We start from the raw sequence: 23885 nt of genomic DNA, 5'->3' as shown, positions 1-23885 counted from the left end.
TAGCGGGTCGACACAGTAGCCCCCTTCCCCGCACTCCCCACCCACTCGGCCGACTCATAAAGCCGTAGCCGTTCTAGCGCTGCCTCCCCCCTCGTTGCCTTATAAAAAGCTGGCAGTGGCAAACAATTTTGTTTATGGCAAAAGTTCTTTAAAGCTCCGTGTCGTCAGCGAGATGACACACTGGCCCTGGCTTTAATTGTGAGCGTTACTTAACAGTACTAATCAAGCACAGAGATGTTTTGAGAAGACGTGACCGAAGGCAGAGTTAAAGGTTCAGTACGCAGGAGGGTTCGTGGTACCAGCAGATAAAAACTCTTATTAGGAGAGTTACATATAAAAAAAAAAAAAAAAAAAAAAAAAGGGAGCAAATGTTTAATTTTTAAGATTTTATTAAAATACGGTGTGGAGTTTACCATTGGAAGTTACCATCACAAACATGATTGTTTCTAATAAAAAAGTAAACAAAACAAAAATAAAGCTTAAGAGCCTAGTTACAGGATTTTTTTTTTTTCATTTGTTTTTTTTGTTTGTTTTTGCAGTCTGGTGAAAGAAAAAAATAAATCAATTCACGATGAGTGTGAGTGAAAAAAAAAAAAAAAATGTTCACATGTTGTAAAAATACATTTCCCAATTTTTAACATTATACACGCAGTCACGTTCAAACATTCATTCATTCATTCCTTGTTAGATGGTAAGATGTCAGTGCCAAAGGAAAGCAAACACGGAAAGAAAAAAGTTCAGACCTGTGCACAAAGAGGGGGAGGGGGAAGAGGGGGACAGCGGTTTGTAAAAATAAAAATAATAAAATAAAAGCAAAAAAACAAAAAACGCTCTGAGGGCAGAAAAACCTGGGATGAGGGACACGAGACAGAGGGCGACTGCTGGAGGATATGTGTGCATTTGAACCCTGAGAGAGAAAAAGTGACCAACTCTCACCATCATTTTCCGCTTTTTGTTGACAGACCACACCGGTGTCCGCTTTGCCCTCCCTTCCTCCACCCCCACCTCCGCCCCCACCTCCACCGGCCACCCTGGGGGTCTAGCAGCTCCTTTAAAGACGCTTCAAAAGCCCCAGAGCTGCGACGGTGGAGGGGCAGACTCACACCCAAGAGTGAAATATATCAGCTGTTGCGAGCATACACACTGTGCTTATCTGTTATAGCCTGCGCACGTACACACCGCCGGGCTGACTATTTAAAAACTAGAGTACAAAAAACCCAAAAACAAATCGTTAATGCACAGTAAGAAGTCACGCTGGATTTCACGTCATTGCAGGATGAGATAAAACTGTTCACACAAGGCCAAACGTGGTTCATCGCTGAAGAAGTAATGCAAGGTGCGGTAGATTTTAACCTGTCGGGGTGTGAGGAGCATCTTTTTTCTTTTCTTTTTTTTTTTTGCGGAGCGGCCTCGATTTCGGCCCGTTCTTTTCGGCTAGGTGCGTTTCCTGTCTTCACCTGCTGTGGTCAACTGTATTAAGGCAGTGAGTGGTTCCATGGCGGCTTTCTATAACAGCTACGGTTACAGGGAGAGAATAAGTAAGGCCCACAGGATATCAGCTGGAAAGCACAAGTGGGATAAGACAAATTCTTAAAAAAAAAAAAAACTGGTAGGGAAGGGGATCTCTTGTTTTCTCTGAAATGTTTCAGTACAACATGTAGAACACAGACAGCATATCCATAAAAATGAAATCCTACAATAAAACAATGGTTTTCATAACAGTGCACTGCTGAACTGAAAAATATATATAATCATCATCATCAACAGCAAAATTTAAGATTACTATTATGCTCATAATCCAAACTATGGGGGTTATTTTTTTAAAAATATATACTCATCACATGACAGAGGAGCCTACCATCTCAGGACACAGACATGCTCCGTGTCTCTCATAGACTCTGAGGGGAAAACTGTACATCACTGGAAACTGACCACGACAAAAATGGCAACTCGGGTTGAAAACACTTCAGGGGGGGGGAGTCGAGGGTAAAGGGCGGGGGGCGGGGGGGCAATAGTACTTCCCCTTGAAAATTACCTCACATGCACTATAGATAGAGCAGCTTGACAATGAAAGGGGGATAATAATAATAAAAAAAGAAAAACAGCATCTACCACTACTGTTCTAGTAAAAAAAAAAAAAAAAAAGAAATCTAGCAGACCACGACGACCGCCTTTTGTTTTGTTTTTTTTTCCGTCAGCCAGCGAGATTGGAGGTCGAAACACATGAGAGTCACACGTCTATGAACGGGGTGCGCTGGATTGTGCTGACATTTTTTTCACGACGAGGAAATTAAAAAGGTTAAAGAGAGCTTTTGTTTTTTGAAGCCTGAGTATTCGGTGGCCTTACAAGAAGAATTTGTCCTAATTAGTTCACAGGGGTTTCGTTTTGTTTTTATTTACGTTTTTTGTTTTATTGTGTCATTACTGCTACAATTTCACAACCCTTCTAGTAAAGAATAGTAAAGACGTCATCTAGAAAATCTGTACAAAAAATAAAAGGGTATGCACGGTACATTCAATATCTGTTACTGAGGTACTAGAAAGGTGTTCCCTTGACACCAGGGCAACAGCGTTTAAGAGTTACTCCTAGGGACTATTCCTTTGGAACGACAACAGCCTGTTATCATAAAAGGGTGAGGGAACATACAAACACACCCGCATTTACACACACACACACACACACGCACACGCACGCGCACACACACACCACTGTCATTAACGAGCCAGCATGCAAGAACACTGTCCCCTTGCTCCTACAGGGAATCTAATCTCTACTGTCCCCTCACACTGGATGCATTCTGGTTCATGAGCAGATGTGTAGGGCGGGCCATGACAGTGGGAGATGAGTGGAGGGTGGGTGGGTGTATTAGGAGGAGGAGAAGGAGGAGGGTGGTGGTGGTGGTGGCGGGGTGTGGTGAGCTCTTGTCAAACAATAAGGCGGTAGTGGATCCCTGTTCACCCTTCCTGTGTTTTTGAATTTCGGCAGTGTGTGATCATGTTCTTCATCACTAAAGCTGACCTGTAACAAGCTGCGGGCAACACTCTCAGCTCTGAGCGGCCAGGCAGCGCCCTCTGCTGGCAGGGAGTCTGGCATGCAGCGCCTGGTGGATGTGTGGGCACAACACATCACACACAGACCTCCCCCGGCTGCTGGCAGGAAATGGAAATTCACACCGCGGCGTCGCCGATTTGACACTCTATTGTGACTGAATAACTCACGAGGGGCCGAGCATGCGTGAACACGGGGACGACTGTCCTAAAACTAAACCATCACAGCATTAAAAGTTGACAAAGGATATTTCGTATCGCTCTACAACGGTTTAACGCCCAAGTGTGAGCTGCGCAGGTAAAACATACCAAGAGTCAGGGAGCTCCATGACAGCATTAGGGATCCCTCTGCTGAGCAAGATGACGACAGTGTCAGGGGGAGATAAGGGCAACGGTGGGCAGAGGGGGAGCTAGATGCTTTTTGGGGAGGAAAGAATGTACTGTCTGCAATTCTGTACGGTTTACTTCAGTACACATTTCCCCCATCATAAGAAAGAGGAGTGGGGGAAGAAAAGAAAAGAAGAAGAAGAGAGCAGTAACATGAGCCATTAATGTACAAAGTGGGGCTTCAACCTTTATGTCTCTGTGCCTCTAGTGGTCAGAACCAGAGGAGGACTGCAGGAGGCGCTAGGCTGTAAAGCCTTGCGTCAGAAATGCTATTTCATTTTAATAAACAAACAAACATTAACACCTAGAACCACAACAGATCAACTTTCCATTAAAACAACAGCCAACTAAGGAAATAAACCAATCCAATAATTGAATCCTTGAGAACAGTTATTGCTGACGTAGTGGGGGGAGTGAAGGGAAGGGGAGGGGATGGCGGGTGAGATGAGGATGGAGGGATGTGTGTGTTCTGGGGCGGGGTCCGAGTGGGACGGGGCTCGCTGTAGGATAGGTCACTCCTGGGCTGGTTATGTGATCTGAGGAAAGACTGTAGAGCCACGTCAGGTCAAACTGGTGCTGCCGATGTTCTAGGGGGCCGGGTTGTGTCTGATCCTGGGAGGTGGGGGTTGGTTTCCAGAGATGGCGGAATGTGCTGGCGGCAGCGGAGGGGGCTATTGGTCGGAGGGGATGTCTCTGTCGGCTTCGGCCTTAGTAGGCTGCCCCGGGGAAGGGGCGTGAGGGGGGTGGGACACTGGGGCGATGCCGTGTGCCAGGGTTCCTGAAACAAGGCTCTCAACGCCTGCACCGGCTCCTGGAAGGCCCCCCGCTGCTGCAACATTGATCAGACCTGTAGGAAATCTGACACAGAGCAAACCGCAAAGAAATTTACATACCAACAAAGACTCGTTTATAGTCCTGATCAATTCTCACAGTCTATGTTAAGGCTGAAAAGACTAGTCAAATTCATCGTGGTGGTTAACTTAATATATAATATTAACTTTACATCCCTGATTGTGGCAGCACCCACTGACAAGAACGGCAAAAATGACCAAATAAGCCTGAACCCGGACGTCAAAAGTAATTCACTAAATAGAACCCCAATGAGTTGAATGCTTAGTAAAAATTAAACAGCCCTCCACTGTAGTACAGCAGCTAAACAATGAGCACAAAGAGGAACTCAGCAGAGAACGTCTGCCAACTTTCCAACCTCAGAACAACAAGCAGCATCAGTATTTGGACTCTTACAGCGGTTTTGTCTGATTCTTAGTTTGGGGTTATTGCCTGGGAGCTGCAGATGTGTCCCTTTTGTTGTGTGTCAGACAAGAATTTAAAGATTCTCATGAAGGGTAGTATGATATAAGAATTAAAACCATATAGATTTCCATTAACATTATGTTCTAGGCGTGTGCGGAGTTTGCATGTTCTCCCTGCGTCTGCATGGGTTTCCTCCCACCATCATCAACAAACATGGGTGCCAGGCAGCGGCTCAGGACTAACCCTCCATCCGACCATGCAATTTAGTTGTAAAATATATAATTTCATTCAAAGATATCAAGTTAAAATATTGCATGAAAGTTCAATAGGGGAAATTCTGTTCATTATTTAATGGTTAACCAAAGAATGAATCAACAACTCGGAAAATAGTCGCAGCTCTCGTCCACATCCACTCCTCTCACCTGTAGGTGGCTCCATTAAGTTCTGGGTGAACAGTCGCCGCCTCCATGCTGGGCCACTGAGAGGCTGCCATCAGATACTCCTTATTAACACAGTTCTTCAGACTGTCAGGGATACGCCCTAGAGCAAAGAAAACACGCCCACAGAGGTTCAGACACAAACATGAGTTCATGCTACTGACAACATCCCTTTATCAGATACCTGATGCTGTGTTTAAATATCAAATAATAAAGCTAGGCATTTACAGAAGGGGATTAGTTACTCCAAAGTGTGTGGTTATTTTTAAAGGTTGTAGCGGCATCATCGCTGCGACTGATTTATGCAATTTGGAGGAAATAGAACTCTGCTTATCCAAGATTTTAATAATATTTTTTCTGTAACATTTAATTGGCATTTCATTTTCAAATTCACCGTGTGTCCGTCAAGCCGTCACAGGGGAACACCTACCAATCTACAATTAAACATAATGCTCTGGCTACAAACAAACGATACGGATTTCAATGAAATCACATTCTTCATCTCATTCAGTGAACAGCGTGTGCTCCTTACCGGTGATGGCCCGGCGCACTTCCCTGGCTGCCTCCTCACGGGCCTCAACGGAGGCCTGCTCACTGTACCAGGATGTGTGCGGGGTACAGATCAGGTTGGGGGCGTCCTTCAGCGGGCCTGTTGAGAAGCTGTCGAGAAGGAGTAAGGCTGTTAGAGAGAGTGGAGCAGTAAAGTTGAGCTTCATACTCGTTTACGGGTGTAATTTTGACACCTGAAGGGTTCTGTCTCGTGGACGTCCAGGGCAGCTCCTCGTATCCGACCCTCCTTCAGGGCCTGGGCCAGCGCTTTCTCATCGACCAGACCGCCTCTTGACGTGTTCACCAGGAAGGCTCCTTGACGCATCTGCATCACATTGTGAAACAACATGATTAAACAATGTGGAGCAGATTTGACACTTTTAAGATGCAGCAAAATAACAATAGTAGAGGCTGATATATTCAGAATCTATTCAGATTTGAGTGTCTGGATTTTAGGCTGAATACAAAAGTGAGTGTTGACTCTTGCCAGCATTGCTTCTTATTATTTACAGAACACAAACCAGTAGGTCTGCATATTAGACAACAAAGGTTGCATTTTTTCCACTGTTCCTTAGTCATAAAAAAAAAAAAAAAGGACAAGGCCAATGTGTTTAAGCAACAAGATACTTATCTGATGGTAATGATTATGTTGAATGTATATAATTTCACCATAAATTCTACAAAAGAATAAAGATGAAGCTCCCAGCACACATAAACATTTTTCAGATTAATCCCGACAGGTTGCACAGATGTTATTAAAACAGATTTGATGAGACATGATGAATAAATAAAGAGTAAATACATTTTAACCCCCACTTGTCATGCAGTTAAAAGTGTAATTATAAATCATTATACTTATTAAAGCGTATTAAATCTATTTCATTTAGGTTATATTGACTTTAAGAGTAAAGAAACTTCGAATACAACCTGATTTGCAATCTACAAGCGTCTACAAGTGATTCATAGGGTCAAATAGAACCCTAGTTCTTGTTCTTCTTCTTGACTTTTACACTACCTGTGTGGGTGTGTGTGGCTTGGAGATCTAACCCTATATTAAAGTATGTCCAATAATAAATTACAGAAAAGAAAATCAAAACCTACACATTCATTGCTTGATACAAACTTATTCAGAGAATATCTTCCGACCTGTTTGATGGTGAAGTCATTAATGAGGTGGTGGTTGTGCTCGTTGAGGCTGCAGTGCAGGGACACACAGTCAGAGTGTATGAGCAGGTCCTGCAGCGTGGCCATTCGCTGCAGGCCCAGTGAGCGCTCCACACCGTCCGGCAGGTACGGGTCATAAAAGATCACACCAAAGCCAAAAGCCTTTGCACGCAGAGCCACCGCTTGACCAACACGCCCTGCAAGGCCAAAGGACGTGGTAGGGTTATAAACAGTCATGGTGGTGCACATGTTTGCCCATAAACTGACAAACCTGAATTAAACAGATCACAAGTCAGTAAAACAAATACAATCTTAGATTACAGGAACTGGCAGAATTTCTGCCCATGATGCCACCCTACAAATCTAATCACTCTTTACTCACCTAGACCGATGATGCCCAGCGTCTCACCCCGGATACGAGCGGCACCACCAGCCACCTCCCTGATCTGCTCCACACTAGAAGCACGGGTTCCCTCCCTGAGGGCTTGGTGCATCCAGGTGACTCGCCTGTACAGGTTGAGGATCAGACATAGCGAAGTGTCGGCCGTCTCCTCCACTGAGGATGCTGGCACGTTACAGACAGCAATGCCTGGATGACCGGTAGACAGGAGAAAAGAAAAATAACCACGATGTGTGTTAAAGCATGCGTTCACGGTTGTCTGACTGTGTGTCTCTAAGAATATTTTTGAGGATCCGTGCTCTCACCAAGCTCAGCAGCTGCTTTGATGTCAACATTGTCAAAGCCGGAGCCGATCCTGACAATTACTCGTAGGCCTTTGAACTTTTCCAAGTCGTCTCGGGATAGAGTGATAGTGTGGTACAGCAGAGCGGCCACTGCCTCGTTTAAAACCTGCACAAGACAGTTTTAAATACTTTAAACGTCCGTCACATTAAACTGAATTTAGCATCGGTATCTGATACTACCACAGAAATAAACGACACGGTGTTTGTCCTTCACAGATTGTTGATGTGTGTGTGGATGTGTCTACTCTACCTTCTCATGAATCTCTTGCGTGGACTGGGCGTCGCAGAAAGCCACCGTGGCCACATCTTTGAGGATGGGCATTTCCACAGTACAGTCGCGCCCGTCCAGCAGGGCCACCAGGGGCCGCGGGTGCATCGGCCCATTCAGGATGGGGGGTCGGATACCTGAGTCAACCAGGGAGATAATTTCTTAAACAAATGCAGTGAATAAATGCGAGACAAAACACATATCAGACATATCTGACTCTATCTGACAGTAGTGAGTCAGCTCGGTGTAATCAGCGACCAGCCACTTTAATTTCAAAACCATTAAAGCTGGAGGTCAGTGACTCAATAGTCTGCGTTTCCCCTTGTCTGGACTACCCTTGGTGATGCAGGTCATCACACCCTTACACAAAAATCCCCCTGCACACATGGCTAAACTTAACGGGGCTAAGTTTCACACTCCTTAGACAATAATAACTCAGACTTTTATGACTCTCTTTTTCCAGCACATCCATAAACACCCTTAGGGAACAACGCGGACGATGTGTGTATGTGTTCCTTCTTAGTGTTTTAGGGTTACGAAAGTAATGCGTAACCAAATCTATAGTAGGGCACGGAAAGCGTCCAGCATTTTGGTCTATTTGGTATTAAACTCCAGCTCTGTTGAGGCATCCATATAACAAATATACACCATTAAGTCTTCATAGATCCATCTCTGTTCTGCTCAGGTCCTCATGAGGAGAAGCTTGGACTCTGATTTACAAGCAGACCCCTTTGGGTAAGTGTTAATTCTGGGAACTTGACCTGCCTACTGTATGAACACACAGCGAGGAGGGGGTTGTGGCGGTATGGGGGGAGAGGTGATGGGAGTACGGCGGCTGGGGGGGAGGGGTGGAGAAAACTGCGGGGTCCCTGGGAGGAGGTGGTGGGGGGTGCGTGAGGGGGTCCGTGAGGGGGTCTGAGTCATGACCTAAATTCTCCCGTCTGGAAGAGTCCTTCATCCTATTTTTCTGATTCCCTTACTTCATTACACACTCGCACCTTAGCGGCAACATCTGCACGTTTGAACCACGTGTGCCAAGGCCACCAAGCAGCAAAACAAATGCTGCACATCACAAAAACAAATCAACACTAGAAAAAAAAAAGACAAATATCTGCAAATGACGGTTATATCACTTATAAACGTTCGCGCCTCTCCCTGTCTCGGCAGTTGCAGTCTTGGACTAACTCCACGCATGCACCAGTACCCGCTATCTCGTCCCTGCTGGGTGACAGGTGTGTGTGTGTGTGTGTGTGTGTGTTACGTGTTGGGGGAGTGTGCCTAGCTGGAACATTTTCTTGGACAGAGGGCAGGACGTAATGCTGAGACCGCTGAGGAGGGAAGGGAGCTAGCAGCCGAGGGTGGAAAACAAATATTTGTGAACACTTCCTCTGACGTCTGAGCATTTCCCAACGCATGGATGAAATGCACACAGGCGAGGAAAAAAAAGAAAAGAAAAGAAAGGCTATTTATTTATATATATATATCTTTGTACCCTTACACAATCTGATGCACTCCATTTAGCACTGCGATTCACATTTATTGCAGATGGCTCAAGAATGCTATCATGCCCACAGCAACACGATGAAGGCACAAAGAAACTCTTGCTATGTAGAGAAACCCGAAGGGGTTCATTACAAAGACTCCCTCTGAAAAAATATATGTCCAAGCAGGCCTACACAGAGAGTAATTTGAGTAAAGGACACTGGCATACCCAAGGCCTACGAAGAGCAAGCATGGCCGCACACACAATACAATTCATTCAGTGGTTCATTCATTCTCCCTCCCTCTCCCTTTCTTTGCCCTCGCTCCCTCCCTCCTCCTCTCCTCTCTCCCTCTGGCTGTAGTTAGAGTAAGAGGTGAGGGGGGAGGGGCGGCGATGATAATGCAGCAAGCAGCAGTACTCCACCCAGACGCAGCTAGACACACACACACACATACACACACACACACGATTATTCAGTTCCTTCTCAACGGCTGCGACAACACCACCACGCAGTGAACATAAAAGGGAAACTGCACACACAGAGCTGCACCACACCCAAACCTCAGATCTCTACCCACACACACACTTCACAAATTTCAAAAACACATGCCAAAATAGAAAACACATGAGCACCGGGCCTAACCTTGCATTATGAAGTCTGTCAGCCTGTCTTCCTCTCTCTCTCTCCCCCTCGCCTTGCTCTCCCTCTATCGCTCTTTTTTTTTTTCCTCCCTCTCTCTCTGCCAGCCTGCTCTTGGCTGACTGGATCCCAGCTGTCATCCACGCCCAGCCCCTCCCCCACGGCCGTCCACCAATCGCGGGCGGCGTCATTCAGAGCCAGCCAACCAGCACTAACCTCATTAGCATAGACGAGCCTGAGGCCGAGGGCGGTTTGGGCTGTTGTCGTTTTTTAAAGAGACAGCTGGCCCGTTTCCCTGTAGCTGCGGCCGCGACCCCTTCACCTTGCCCTCTCCCTCTCACCCGTCTCCAGAGACTCTCCCAGACTGTTCCCTCCATTTTAGCACCACCATTATGTCTGATCTCCATCAACCACTCTCCACAAGCTCAAAACACCGACTCTGCTAGATATCAGAACTGTAAATCCTCTAACTGCATGTGATAGCAACTTTAAAAAAAAAGTTTACTTTTTAATTTTCTGTCATCTTCGATGTAAAGTCATCGCACATCAATCTAACCAAGAAGTTACACTTTAAACTCTCAAACACACAGCGGACGTAAGAAATACACACACTTGCCAGTTCATTAGGTACACTAGTGAACTCAAACGCATCCTAATATACAGTCCTGTACTAAATTTATCTTCATGGAGGTTAAGGTATTAGCAATAACTGCGTTTTCAAGTACTATTGGAGTGTACTGTGTTGTACCGACACGTGTTCCTATTATTTTGACAACCACATTCTAGTCAGCGGGCTGGGTTAAACAACAGAAACATTTTAGTGTTTAATGTAGTCCAATTTAACAGCACCGCGAACCACATCTTTCAAAAATAATCATACAGTTCAATTACAGCCTTTCTGATGCCGTTTGTGTACCTTATCAACTGTCGGCCTACAATTGGTGTCACTGCATCACGTGACGTGTACTGCAGACCAATATGTTAATCAATTTGATTTCAATACTCGAATAAAGAACCGTAATTTCACCACAACCGCAAAAATCATAGAGCACCACCACAATAAAAAAAATAACACTGAAGAGCGCAATTACACGAACATAATGTGATTGTCTGGACGTGGGTTCAAAAAACAAAAATGCAGAAACATGTTTAGTATTTTAAATATGTTCCCTTATTACAGCCTGCATACATCAGTGCATACAAATGTGGTTTGCACATGTGGACACAGCTAAAAAGCATCATCATCTACAATTAGCAATGATCGATTTTTCTTATAATATGTAAAAAATAAAAGCATACTGCTCATAAACACCGGACCCTGCATATTCACTTTAATGTGTGTGTGTATATATATATATGAGTGTATTCATGAAATCTCACCCTCACAAATGCGGTCAAGTCTCTGCCGCTTGACCTGTTTGTGCTTGTCCATCAGAGCCATAGACCAAGGAGTCTTAACCTGGGACACAGAAGAGCGGATCCAAGTGCTAGCGGGGCCCCTTTAGTGATGTCCACTTAGTGTCACCTGCACGCAAACGACGAATGCGGCCAGCAAAAGAAAAGAGAACACAGTTTACACGTTAATATGTGAATACACAAATAACTTCATGTTTGAGGGGCAAGTAAAACAAGAGAAATGTTTTAGCCGTACAGCAACAGACTTCAGACAGACACTCACCTAGAGAACAGTGTCTGTTGTGCCAATCCGGTCGACAACTTAGTTTACACTGAAAACAAAGCAACGGTATATTGACTTTAAGTTATGGTAATGTGGCACAGTTTGTATCACTACAGGTGGTTTGTCAAGAAGACAACTCCTTCTTGTTCATTTGAAATACACAAACAGCAACTGACACATGTTAAAAGATTGACAAATGCGTTATAAAGGCAATTTGTTCTCATAACTTATTAAAGACTGGTTCATACTAATACATAAGTGTCTGTGTTTCTCGTACGTCTCTGTAATAGTTTCCAACTTTTTGGTTAACTTAAGTTGGGCTTCTAATAATAGCACCGCTCACAAACAGCACAATTAAAGAATTACTCTACAAGTTAACATCAACAACACCACCAGTGTATAATCTTACCGATAAATTAAATGTGAAATTATCAATATTAAGGCAGCCAACCGTCGGCAGCCAAGTTACCGTTAACTAAGTAGCTTACAGTGCTAGCTAGCATGCTCCTAATCTGTTCACAATCACCAAGGCACATGCAATGAATGGCGGATATTTTTTTTATCGGTTCCGAGCAGCCGATAAATTATTTAGCTCATGTTTGTGAAAAATACGCCATTCTTAGTTTGCCTGTTCCGAGCTTGTTTAGCAAACATTAACTTCTGAATAGCTCTCCGAGCTAATGCTAACTAAATGAATAGCACGGCGGCTAGCTAGCTAGCTAGCTACGTAGCTAACACAAACACAAACATTCGAGTACTCCAAGTGGCTAATATTTTAATGGAAACTACAACTTCTTGCTAACTCTCGAACACAATAAACACGTGTTAGCATTTGGCGGTCGTTAACTTGTGGAGTGTGTCAATATAATCAATTTCCATAACTACATGTATGAGACGTTTGCAGCATTGCTAATGCTAGCTAGCCAGCGCCGTTAACTAGCGTGCCGCTGAGCGTGTAGCAGAGATGCAAGCGGAGGGGGAGCCCATTTCGTCCGATTTGTTATCAGCGAGTGGCGCTACAATGTGAAATATCTGACCCAGAACCCGAAATAATGAGTAACTCTACGGGGAAATGTGAATCGCCCACGTGATTGAATTCCGTTACATCTACTTTGTACGCCAGAAAACAAATCTTGCAAAAAAAAATGTCAATTATTTACCCCGAATAAACTCTTTGAGGAGTGCTGAGACAGTGTGCGTGCGTCGGTGGTGTTCCCTCTCTCCCGATCGCCATGAAATTAGACAAAAGAGGAAGTGGCTTGTTGATGGGGGGGTCAGACAGTCTGTGAAAAAGCGTCCGTGGACTGGAAGGAGCGCCCTCACCGTCCACGGCGGAACACGTAATACTCGTCAGTGCAACAAGTCCGCTTACACAATCACCACAACTATTCTGGTGCACTTTAACTTCGTCCGATGTTAAGTATTTTCAAAGATTCGCCCATTGCTTCGTCTCGGAGTGATTCTAGCTCATTTACAGAGTGTGATAGGGTTTCTGCGAAATGTATATTTTAATTCCCCGAAGGCATAGTTTACATATACATGCGCCAATTCGTGACGTTTAAAATGTGAGACTGGACATAACTCTGTATATTAACGCAGCGTCAATATTTTATGGAGGCCAGCCACTAGGTGTCACAATAATAACTGAATGACTCGTTTTTTGCAGTGGCAGGATCGGCTCTGAAGAAAACAACAACAACAACAACAACAAAAAAAAGCTTAGGCAAGGACATCTGGTAATTTGGGGGTTTCATCAATGTTTCACCACTCAGAGTAGCTTCTTCAGTTCAAAAAGACTGGTGGCGAGTTTAAATAAAACTAAATGTCACCTCAATTCACACCTTGAATTAGGAGTTTCAGAGGAGCAAAACAAATTCCCCTTAATTACAGGTGAGTGTCCCTTCATCAGCCACAGAAATTACTCATAAAAACCTGAACTCCACACCAAACATTTATAACAGAAGAAGCTACTTAGATGCGTGGAAAAACATTTTTTAAGAAAACCCAAGTCCAGCTTTCTTTGTTTTAGATAGTAGCAGGATTAATTTCCCTTGCGGGTAAATAAAGTTCACCCAAGTCTAAAAGCATGACATGACACTTTTTTTTTTTTTGGAAAAAGAAAAAAGAAATCTCTATTAAATTTTATTTGTACATAAATTGTGCAACAGGTATATTTCCATCTGAAAAAATCATTTCGTAAAGGCCACCAGATCATCTGCATCGTTACCACCTTCGTCACATACTCTTCACAGAATTGGCTGGACGTGTGCACTCACTCTAACCACTGTACAGTACATTACATTGTGCCCTGCGGAGTCCAGCTGCAGCACTGATTCAGTTATTCAACTGACTGTAATAGTGTGTGCCACATGTTCAAAAATATCTGAATCAGTGCAAATGGAGATTGCAAAAATGTCTGGCTGTGAAAAGAAGACCAGAGCACCGATACCTCTGTAGTTTAAGCTTAAGGCATGGTCAGTTAACAGTGGTACTGTTGACAAGGTGTGTTAATGTCAATTGAGGAAAATCCCCCCCCAAAAGAATGAATTTATAAACAAAAGGAGGGGGCAATCTCATTTCTGTTATTACCAGAACATGTTCCCTTTTACAGTGTAGACTTGTTCCAAAGGGACAAGCTAAAATCAATGAGAGAACAGCAGTAAACACATGTGTCTTTAGGGTCTGTGGGGGGTTTTAAGAAGTGCAGGGAATCCTGGAATGTATCCTGTTGAAGCTACAGGAGAACATTTAAATATGTACTGTATGCTTATGTTACTCCTGTGTTATTATGGCCCACACACGGCAACATTTTGTCCACCCTTGACAGCTCACATTTAATCAAGTTTAAATTTAGACCCAATTACGTTAATGAAGAATGCCACCTCAACCCCATTTACCTTCTGTATTTTTGCCCTGTAAATAATTTGAGGAAAAATTAGGAACATTCTGCTTAGTCTGGTATACAAGTGTTCTTCAATGAGGATATGTAAGACTATCAAGATGCAAACCAATGCTAAGACTTGTATTATTATCAAATATTATTCAAAATTCTGTGCGCATGAAAACTTGCTTATTTGCTCATGCACATTTCCCTATGGAGTGCTGAACAGGCAGGCACTGACATTTCTGCAAAACGTTGAATAGTGAACTAGCTCAGTCATAGCATTGTAATTTGATATTAGCGCCTACTTGCTTAGTTCTTAATTATGATCTCTGAACATATGCCTTAGTAGGGCAGCAGGGTCACTGCCTGATGAGTGCCCAAAGCCTAGAGGTGTGCTTGATTATGAATGCAGTAATCACACTGGTAGCGCCGAGGTTTGAGTCAGTTTTCTTCTATAAGGTTCAAGTCCAATTCTGTGCAGTCTCTTTCAAAAACAATCTTTTGTCCTCCATCTATTACAGTCCTGTTTCTTTCCTCCTCCTCCTCTTCTTCTTCTTCACTTTCACTTAGTGGCCCAATGCTGGACCGTCCCAGGAAGTCAGCAGGTGAGAAGGCCGAGCGCTGCTCTGCCTGGGATGACACGGGAACAGTGGATCTTGTTCCACACACTAGTGTCTCGAGATTACCAATCTACAAAAGAGAAGGAAGTGTCATGATCACGATTTAATAATTACATTTTTAACATAATGCATAATGTTGCTAAAACAGGCTTGCATCTCATTTTCTGAATAAATTAGGCTCCTAGAACAGGACCCATGCCCGGTGATAATAAAATGTATTCAGCCCAGTGATGACATCAATCAATGACAGGAAGTGAGCATGGATTGCAGAGCCCGTGTGTTTGTTAAGTATAGAGAAACTGAGTTAATGAGCTTGGCTGACACGTCTAACCAGACGGACAGACTCTGGCTGCATTTGACAGTAAGTGGGAAGTCTGAGGAAAGACATAAAATATTTTAGCTGGCAACAAAGGACAGACTTCTCAATCCAGACTTTCCACATTTTATGCCATTAATGATTCAAGACCCAACAAAAATAACTAGATTTTCTTTGGTTATTTTGTTTCCTAATAAAGCATGCGACAATGTGGATTTGCAAAAACAAAGAAAAACAAAGTCAACATAGAGGCAACCCCTTTTGATTTGATTTGAACACAGAAGTTGAACTGATTTCCTTCTCACGGTAATTGTAAATATTTAATCCTGTTAAAGTATTAAATATGCAGCAGACTACTTCAATATCTGACATAGAGTAGAACACGGTGCAAGTTAGCCAGCATGCTCCCGTCTAGTGTGTAAAGAGTGGTTTGCCATGGTGACGTTATATTAAAGCAAAAATAAATTGCAAACTGAACGTCATCGGGTAAAACTGGTACGGTCATTTTTATTTATTAAACAGAATCAACCAGGGATAGAAGTCTGATTTCAAATTGTAAAACTCTAGTTGGAACCGGTTCTTGGTAGAATGTCTCATAGCTAGTGTTGCACCACTAGTGCAGGCACAGGTGAACACACAGGTCATTACTTACGCATACCCCATAGTTTTACTATAACTCACTACATGCACCAATAGGATGAAACTGACAGATTTCCTTGTCCAGCCATTAGACTTTCTTGCTCACCTGTGTCATCTTGCTGAAGTCGAGGCCTGGCCTGGGGCAGGGCAGAACATCTGGGTCATGGCGCCTCTTCAAGCGTGGTTTGCGCATGTCGCAGGGCTGCGAGTGGCATCGTGGCAGTGCGGGGTGCAGGTCGCGCCTGGAAGATGTTGGGGTACTGCAGGCTGAAGTGGGAGACTGAGACAGAGCTGGGTGCTCCAGGCCAGCACAGCCGTATGTCAGAGCTGGAGCAGGAGAGGGCTGGGGGGGCAAGGGCGCCATAGCGGCATTGTGAATGTGCACTGGGGAGAGGGAGAAGCGACGCTGCAACAATGAATGAGAAACCAGAGGGGCTGGTGAAGAGGAGCAGGAGGAAGGAGTAGCAAAGGAGGCAGAACAAGCTCCTTTCAGTGTGTCATAGGGATCCCATGGGAAGCCCCATGATAAAGGTGAGTCAGATGACAGTGCTAAGCTGAAGAAGGTAGGGCTAGAAGATGAGTGTATGGAGGAAGAGGTGAATGAGGGACTGGGACCACAAAGTGGCAAAGAGCTAGCTCCAGAGCCTGAACTAGATGCTCCTCCACTGTGGCAGCCACGGATGACCGGGGTCCACACCTTCGATGCGCTGGGATGCCAGGTTGAACGGCACCGAGACAGATCCTCTGGAACAGACAGCGAGCGGCAGTGGCGTTTAGGAGGTGGTGGTGGAGGTGAACTCTGCAAAGCTTCATCTGTGAAGGAAACCCCTGGTCCCCGGAGGGGTTCTCCAGACAGGGAAGGAGGCCAAGGGGAATTAAGCCCACAGGTAACATCAGAAACACGGGCACTGGATGACGGATGCGTGGCTGAGCTGGTCTCTGAAAATGCCAAATCAAAGATATTAGACACACCTCCCCACCAGTTGAAAATTATGCTTTAACTGGATGAACTTGCCTTGTGTTGATCTGCTAGCGCTCCACGAGACAGTGGGGCTGGAGCCCACTGCAGGTAATGACTGTAACAAATACAGGAATTTACATTCAATACCAAAAAGTCAATTGAAGAAAAAAAAAAAAAAAAAAAAAAGGCAAATCTTGGTTTTCTTTCAAACTCACCACATTTACATTGAATGAGAAAGCCTTGTGATACGGTTCTTCCAAACTCTGCTTACGGAGCTGCTCTGTGATAAGTGTCACCATAATTGTGGCTATGATCCAAGGAGAGACATGGAGATGAGGAGACTAATGGAGGGCAGTGGAAATAATATTAGTCAGAATCCTGGCGTGGCTTGTGGTGTCCCCTCCACACCTCAACCAGCCAGACTGACCAGCTTTCTCACTATGCCACCATCTTCTTTATACCACCTAGAAGGACAGATGGGAACAGAGGCAAATGAAACAGATTACAAACCCTGCAGCAAATACAAACCGTCAGACAGACACATCAGGCCTTAAAGAGGAGGCTTAAAACCTGCTAATGGGAACTGTCCTTCAACATGCTCCAACTGTTGCGTGGAAACAGCCCACCGTACCAGACAATGAATGCCTGAATACCAACCACATATTTCTATGCAGGACCCAGACTGGGATCCATGTACTGCCTCATTCACACGTGAAAGGTAGCGGCAGAAATTTATGTTCACAAAGGCAGAGAGCACACATGGACACGAGGAGACCCCGAACAAAGAAACACTTCACATTCCATCATGCAAAAGTGAACATGACTAGTTCCTAATGGGACTCCAAACGTGAACTAGTGTGTTTTCAAAAAAAAGCGCAGAGTGTGTACCCAAGTAAAAACCTTTGGTGCAACACAAAGGCAACAAACTTAGCTGGGTCCAATAAACTGAAATGACAAGAGTTGTGAGTGGTGAGGAGAATTGTAGAGGGGGGGAGGGAGAGGCTAAAAGGGAAAGGATGGGGGGAAGTGTGTGTGTGTGAAAAATGAATGGGACAGGGGTTGGAAGCATGCCATGGTATCTTTGCAAGGGGGAGACAAAAGAATAGTGACCAGGTCTCAAGGACTTATATTACTGAGGCAAAGCCAAAATGGAGTGAAGTATACAGGCATAGCTAGCAACGTCTAGTAGTTACTCATAACATTAGCATCTCTGAAGATTAACCTGCCATGTCACATATGAAGAATCCAAAAAGGTATCTAAGATTGAAACCAAAACCTTGTCTGCTGTATTGAAATGTAACATGGCATTTATGCCTTCCTTTGGACTGCTGTTTCAGTGCAGAGTCTAAAGTACATTCAGTGCTCAAACAAAACCTTACTGTATAAACTTTATCAACTTCAATGCCTCTTCGTCCTAATTAAACCATTTGATGATGTTCAGTCCCTCTTGTTAAAAAGACTTGATTTCAACACTTGCTGTTGACAGTCAGATGTGGCCTCCAGGGCCTTCTTCCTTGTTTCAAACATGGTGCTACACTGCTAGCCTAGATCCACATGCCAGCAGACGAGGGGAAGAGGATAAACTGCAGCAGTCACCGGTAAAAGACCAGAGCCTCGCAGAATGACCAGGCGCAGTGCTGTCAGGCACCAGCCACATCAAAACTTTATCACTTACTCACTGTGGCAAACAAATATCCATGTTAACATTACTTGGAATTAAGCATGCTTTCTAAACGACAAGTAAAGGCATGTCCATTACAAATCACGGATTACGGCTATCAGGTTAATTAAACAGCTTAGACCTGAGGATACTTTACTGAACGTGTATACCAACAAGTTGGTTTAAGACGTTGTTGCGCAGGTTTCATTTTTACTAGGAGCACGTTTGTGATCGTTAGCTCAGACCTGTAACGTTGTCCAAAACGCCAGTTGCAGAACAGATATATGTCACTGAAATAATGCTAGACTCACTGGCTAAATCAGATACCGACTTTAGCTGACGAGCAAGGTGGTACATGGCAAGCTAGCTCAACACGATGCAGCTCGTGAAGCACCAAGTTATTAGCCGGTTAGGTTAGCTAGCTAATAGGATAACAAGTGCAGTGACTAAAATCACAGTTATTTTGTTAAATTCTGTCCATTTGCTTCCAGTTAGTGGCTTGTCATAGTAGTCGGTTACAGACTCGATTTGTCAAGGCTACGAAATTGTGTGTTAACAAATTAAACGGCTGCTCCCATACCGTATATCTAAATTAGTTGTAGCCTTAGCTTGGTCACGCAGCCTGTTTGCAAGCTAGCATGCTACGGCTGTCCTGATGTATTACCTGCATTCAGCGGTTCCTTAGCAACCGAAGCTGCAGAGTGAGTGCACCGGGTGGACAGCGGCTCGACGGTGTATTTATAGCCTTCGGGCGATACCACTACGGAGGTGGTGTGAACACACATCTTGAACGAATCTCAATCTGAGAAGTCTCCAAAATCGGGCGTAGTATATATCTTTAAATTATGACGTCTTTTTACTTTACTCCCAACTAAAACTAAAATCGTAGCAACGCGTTCTGCACTCACTTTGCGTGTCTCTGTCCCATTTTACAGTCCTGCAGTTAGGCCCTTCTAAATAAAGCAACAGCATGATTTCAAAACTGACTAAACACTCCTATACAGATGTATTTTTGTTATATATAATAATATAAATAACTATATAATTCCTATGAAATTTAAATACCTATATAAGCTAAAAAAGACAACTTTGCAGAATATTTAAGTGACCATGCACGCAACTCTACGACTAACGCATGCGCAGTGGATGTTTTAATTCAGCCGCATGCGCGGTGGATGTTTTAACTCAGCTGAGGAACTTATGAAACTATTTCGATAGTTCATTATTGTGCATCTCTATGTTCATTGCGTGCGAGGTTGTGTGAGGTTATGGCGCGAGAAAAACTCAAAAAAGAAGAGACCCTGGCAATGCGAAACAGGTTAATCGGGTATGTAAAGTAAATCGCACTCTTGATGGATTGTATAATCAGTGCTGCTGCTGACACGTATGTCTTTAATTACAGCCAGTCGTGCAGACTCTTTTATTCAGAAGACCCCGTGAAAATAATAAGAGCAAGAGGACAATATCTTTTCGATGAAAATGGCAAGCGCTACTTGGACTGCATCAGCAACGTCCAACATGGTAAAACATTAATTATCTAGGACATAGTTCACGTTTATTGCCATTAAAGGTACACCATGTGCCACGCCAGACTCATAGTGGCAGAAAGATTTAATGACATGGTAATAAACTGTTAGTATGTCATCTACAGTGGGTCACTGTCACCCCAGCATTACAAAGGCTGCAGCTGAACAAATGGACCTCCTGAACACAAATTCACGATTCCTGCATGACAACATAGTCCTGTATGCTGACCGCCTGGCTGCCACCCTGCCTGAGAAACTGAGCGTCTTCTACTTTGTTAACTCCGGGTAAGTTATGCTGTCGAATACACCCCACAACTTCACATAACTGTATTCCTTCCAGCAGTGTGCTACATTTCCTTTCTCCCACAGATCAGAGGCCAATGATCTCGCCTTACGCTTGGCACAGCAGTACACCCAACATGAGGATGTCATAGTGCTTGACCAGTAAGCATTGTGCCCCGGCACATTCACCCTCTGACAATACACTTGCTCTTAAATTACAATGAACTTTGCTTCCATACTAGTGCGTACCATGGGCATCTAAAGTCCCTCATCGACATTAGTCCTTACAAGTTCCGGAAACTGGCGGGACAGAAAGAATGGGTTCATGTGGTGTGTAAAGTTATACCACTATCATTACACAACTGCTAACCAGCAGTAACTAAAACAATGCATTTCATCCGCCCTAGGCACCCTTACCAGACACCTACAGAGGCATATACAGAGAGGACCACCCCGACCCAGGACAAGCATATGCTGATACAATAAAAGACCTTATAGAGGAGGTGCATCAGAAAGGTCGTAAGGTAAATTAAAGCAGCATTTGTAACATCCCAATTATTAACACTACACAGATACACTCAGAATACTAACCACATCCACCAGTGCATGACATTTATATGACTAATTTATTACCTTTTTCCCCAAAGATCTCTGCCTTCTTTGCCGAGTCGTTGCCGAGCGTTGGAGGACAAATCATCTTGCCCCAAGGATACTCTGCAAAAGTTGCAGAGTGAGTAGCGATTCGGCTTTCAGGCTGTTTTCCCTCAGCGACATTTACAACACCGGTGGTGTGGCATCTCTCCCTCGTACTCTCTGCAGATATGTTCGCTCCGCTGGCGGAGTCTTTGTGGCAGATGAGGTGCAGACGGGTTTTGGACGTGTGGGAAGTCACTTCTGGGGGTTCCAGCTGCAGGGTGAGGGTTTCTGTCCAGACATAGTCGCCATGGGCAAGCCGATGGGCAACGGGCATCCGCTGGCGTGTGTGGCAACAACTGTGGACATAGCTGGAGCTTTCACCGCCAACGGAGTGGAGTACTTCAATACGGTGACTGATCAGTGCCTTTAGTGTAGTATGAATTAATATTTCTTCTGTAGCTTTTCCAGTCCAGAGTAGTGAACCAGTGATATTAATACCTATTTTTTCTAATACAAAATAAGCTAACCATTTTTATAGTAAGTACTTAACTTACATAAGTTTAATAAAGATGATAAACAGACAAAAATACGCTTTTCCAAGTGGAATGTAGTCTAAATTTTCATAGTGGTTATACTGATCACTGTTTAATGTCTCTCTACTGTACACTAGACTTCCTCATTCATAGTATGAATGCTGGATATCAAGACGGATCTTTTATTTTCTCTCCGACTCTGTGCAGTTCGGCGGAAATCCAGTGTCGTGTGCAATTGGCCTGGCTGTCCTCGATGTGATAGAGGAGGAGGACCTCAGAGGAAATGCCACAAGGGTGGGAGCACATCTCAAGGATTTGCTCACAAAACTGCAATCACGACATGAAATAATTGGAGATGTAAGGTAAGGATGCCGTGACTGATGCAAGTTCACTGCGCTCAAAATACCGTTACTAATGGATAGTAATGATGCTACGTTTACAGTTCGCTTTTTCTACATATTTGTTTATTGAGTAATGGCTCACCTGTATTTTCGTTGTATGCTCAGAACAATGACAATAAAGAATCTTAAATCTACTGGATACCGAATTTCCCACAGGATAAATAAAGTATTGATCCGTCTAATATGAAGACGTAGTATCCAACAATTAAAGCTCATTTACAACCACTTTGTAACACTCATTGGTCTTTGTACTATTTGGCTGACTGAGCATGTGTGAAGGGGAAAGAGTACATTTTTTCAAGGTATATGCATGAGAATCATAGCACGAGCTAAACCTGTATGTTTATTTAAACAATAGTTTTTTCATACTATAGTACACATATTTAAATTCGTCTTACCCAACCTACGCTCAGTAATTTACAGTGATTGAGACACATGCTTACTCTATAACACTTTTTGTTTTTGATCAGTATAGAACTGTAAACAGAACTAATAGGACATATAAGTATAATAAAGTATAAGTTAAAATGGCCATCTATTTTAATAAAGCCTGCTTTTACAGAGGTGTGGGACTATTTGTGGGAATTGAGCTGGTTACAGACAGAGCGAGGAGGACCCCTGCCACGAAAACAGCAGCATGGGTGGTGAAGAGGTGTGCACACCAGTACAATAGTTTTTACTGTTCGTGAAGACACCTACAGCTTTTTATTTTACCATGTGGTGTTCTGCAATTTGACTCAGTGGCCCCTTTCCTTCAGGTTGAAGGAGGAGCATCAGATCTTTGTCAGTACAGACGGCCCCTGGGAAAGTGTAGTGAAGTTTAAGCCTCCTATGTGCTTCAGCACAGAGGATGCCGAACTGGTGGTGCAATGTATCGACCGCATCCTCACAGGCGAGTATCCAAACACCATCTTTACACTGCTCATGAACATTTGATTGTGTGCATGGCATTTGCTTGACACAGAGTAACTCATTACATTCCCTGTACACAGACATGAAAGCCAACAACCTCAAACTGGAAAAGGAAGACATCTAAAGGTTTGTTAAACCTGTAGAAAAACTTTTAATTGCAGCAAACATTTCCAGGTGGTCACATTCATAAAGTTCAGAGGTAGAGATATTAACATCTGCACTCGAGACTCAGTTGATCAAACAGGTTCATTTCACTCGGCAGAACATGTTGCCTCCTTCCACTCAACACTGATCACTGTGGGGAGTCATTTTTGTTTTTGTCATGGCTGACTTTTAACGGTGGACCTACTAATTACTTAAACTGAAATATGTCACTAACCCCTCCCGCTCTTCCTAGGTGTTCAGTGCCAATCTATGGTATTATCTTGGTTGACGCTACAATCAGTCGCCTCTGTGATGATACCCAGCCGGTTGGAGGTAGACATTTCACATGATGCCAGCTACGGCACAGCTTTACCACCTGGGAGATCGTGGTGTAGCAGAGGACGCTAATGTGAGACTAATGAAATGTCAAGCACTCTTAAATGATTGAATAATAAACTAACCTTTTTAATACTGACTCGTTATTTTACCCACAGGAGCAATAACCAGCCTCGTCATTAACACTGATCAACACATGTTCTCAATACATAATATGGTTTTTAGCACTTACCAGCCCACCACCTCTTACTCCTGGACACATTCACAAAATTGCTCAAGTATTGCAGTTTCACATCTAGATGGGTGGGCATTAACACTCCTGAAGACAGTGAAGCCCTCTCCCACAGCTTCCCAAAGAGGCATCCGTAGAGATGTTAACATTA

At 43.9% G+C, this 23885-nt stretch overlaps 3 protein-coding genes across 5 annotated transcripts; 1 reads left to right on the top strand and 2 right to left on the bottom strand.

Annotated features, from left to right (window-relative positions):
• Positions 1-378: 378 nt before the first annotated feature.
• Positions 379-13179, bottom strand: ctbp1l (C-terminal binding protein 1-like). Of its 2 annotated transcripts, XM_084550564.1 has the most exons (11): positions 12813-13179; positions 11653-11701; positions 11355-11499; positions 7834-7988; positions 7545-7689; positions 7222-7428; positions 6822-7036; positions 5870-6000; positions 5659-5786; positions 5112-5229; positions 379-4293 (listed from the first exon to the last, which is right to left on the bottom strand). In XM_084550564.1, the coding sequence occupies exons 3-11, from the start codon at positions 11413-11415 to the stop codon at positions 4107-4109; spliced, it is 1347 nt and encodes a 448-aa protein (XP_084406690.1). In that variant the 5' UTR covers positions 11416-11499; positions 11653-11701; positions 12813-13179; the 3' UTR covers positions 379-4106. The 2 variants fall into 2 exon arrangements, with proteins under 2 accessions (XP_084406690.1, XP_084406691.1); XM_084550565.1 differs by lacking the exons at positions 11355-11499; positions 11653-11701; positions 12813-13179 and adding an exon at positions 9978-10077.
• A 591-nt stretch (positions 13180-13770) lies between these two features.
• Positions 13771-19734, bottom strand: LOC311492253 (protein FAM53C-like). Of its 2 annotated transcripts, none has more exons than XM_084550486.1 (5): positions 19313-19734; positions 17288-17536; positions 17127-17187; positions 16218-17050; positions 13771-15226 (listed from the first exon to the last, which is right to left on the bottom strand). In XM_084550486.1, the coding sequence occupies exons 2-5, from the start codon at positions 17369-17371 to the stop codon at positions 14978-14980; spliced, it is 1227 nt and encodes a 408-aa protein (XP_084406612.1). In that variant the 5' UTR covers positions 17372-17536; positions 19313-19734; the 3' UTR covers positions 13771-14977. The 2 variants fall into 2 exon arrangements, with proteins under 2 accessions (XP_084406612.1, XP_084406611.1); XM_084550485.1 differs by having other exon boundaries at positions 19397-19734.
• A 100-nt stretch (positions 19735-19834) lies between these two features.
• phykpl (5-phosphohydroxy-L-lysine phospho-lyase) lies at positions 19835-23818 on the top strand. Its single transcript, XM_084550484.1, has 13 exons — positions 19835-20059; positions 20135-20253; positions 20384-20543; positions 20628-20702; positions 20783-20870; positions 20948-21064; positions 21188-21270; positions 21360-21585; positions 21917-22071; positions 22673-22762; positions 22869-23002; positions 23103-23148; positions 23420-23818. The coding sequence occupies exons 1-12, from the start codon at positions 20001-20003 to the stop codon at positions 23144-23146; spliced, it is 1350 nt and encodes a 449-aa protein (XP_084406610.1). The 5' UTR covers positions 19835-20000; the 3' UTR covers positions 23147-23148; positions 23420-23818.
• Positions 23819-23885: the final 67 nt, after the last annotated feature.

Source organism: Chelon labrosus (genome assembly GCF_963514085.1).
Source record: "Chelon labrosus genome assembly, chromosome: 8".
Classification (NCBI taxonomy): Eukaryota; Metazoa; Chordata; class Actinopteri; order Mugiliformes; family Mugilidae; genus Chelon; species Chelon labrosus.
The sequence above is the reverse complement of the archived record's forward strand: the minus strand, read 5'-3'. Positions and strand labels throughout refer to the sequence as shown.

Bases quoted from the DNA above. Each gene is read 5' to 3' on its own strand.
- ctbp1l (XM_084550564.1), bottom strand. From the start codon at position 11,415: ATGGCTCTGATGGACAAGCACAAACAGGTCAAGCGGCAGAGACTTGAC. The intron at 6,001-6,821 runs GTCGGAAGATAT...AATGTGATGCAG, and splicing joins ATGACTTCACCATCAAACAG to ATGCGTCAAGGAGCCTTCCT. The intron at 5,230-5,658 runs GTAAGGAGCACA...TCTTTGCTCTAG, and splicing joins AGTGCGCCGGGCCATCACCG to GGCGTATCCCTGACAGTCTG.
- LOC311492253 (XM_084550486.1), bottom strand. From the start codon at position 17,371: ATGGTGACACTTATCACAGAGCAGCTCCGTAAGCAGAGTTTGGAAGAA. The intron at 17,051-17,126 runs GCAAGTTCATCC...TGGCATTTTCAG, and splicing joins CGCTAGCAGATCAACACAAG to AGACCAGCTCAGCCACGCAT. The intron at 15,227-16,217 runs GTGAGCAAGAAA...TCTCTTTTGTAG, and splicing joins ACTTCAGCAAGATGACACAG to ATTGGTAATCTCGAGACACT.
- phykpl (XM_084550484.1), top strand. From the start codon at position 20,001: ATGGCGCGAGAAAAACTCAAAAAAGAAGAGACCCTGGCAATGCGAAAC. The intron at 21,271-21,359 runs GTGAGTAGCGAT...TACTCTCTGCAG, and splicing joins TACTCTGCAAAAGTTGCAGA to ATATGTTCGCTCCGCTGGCG. The intron at 21,586-21,916 runs GTGACTGATCAG...GACTCTGTGCAG, and splicing joins GAGTGGAGTACTTCAATACG to TTCGGCGGAAATCCAGTGTC.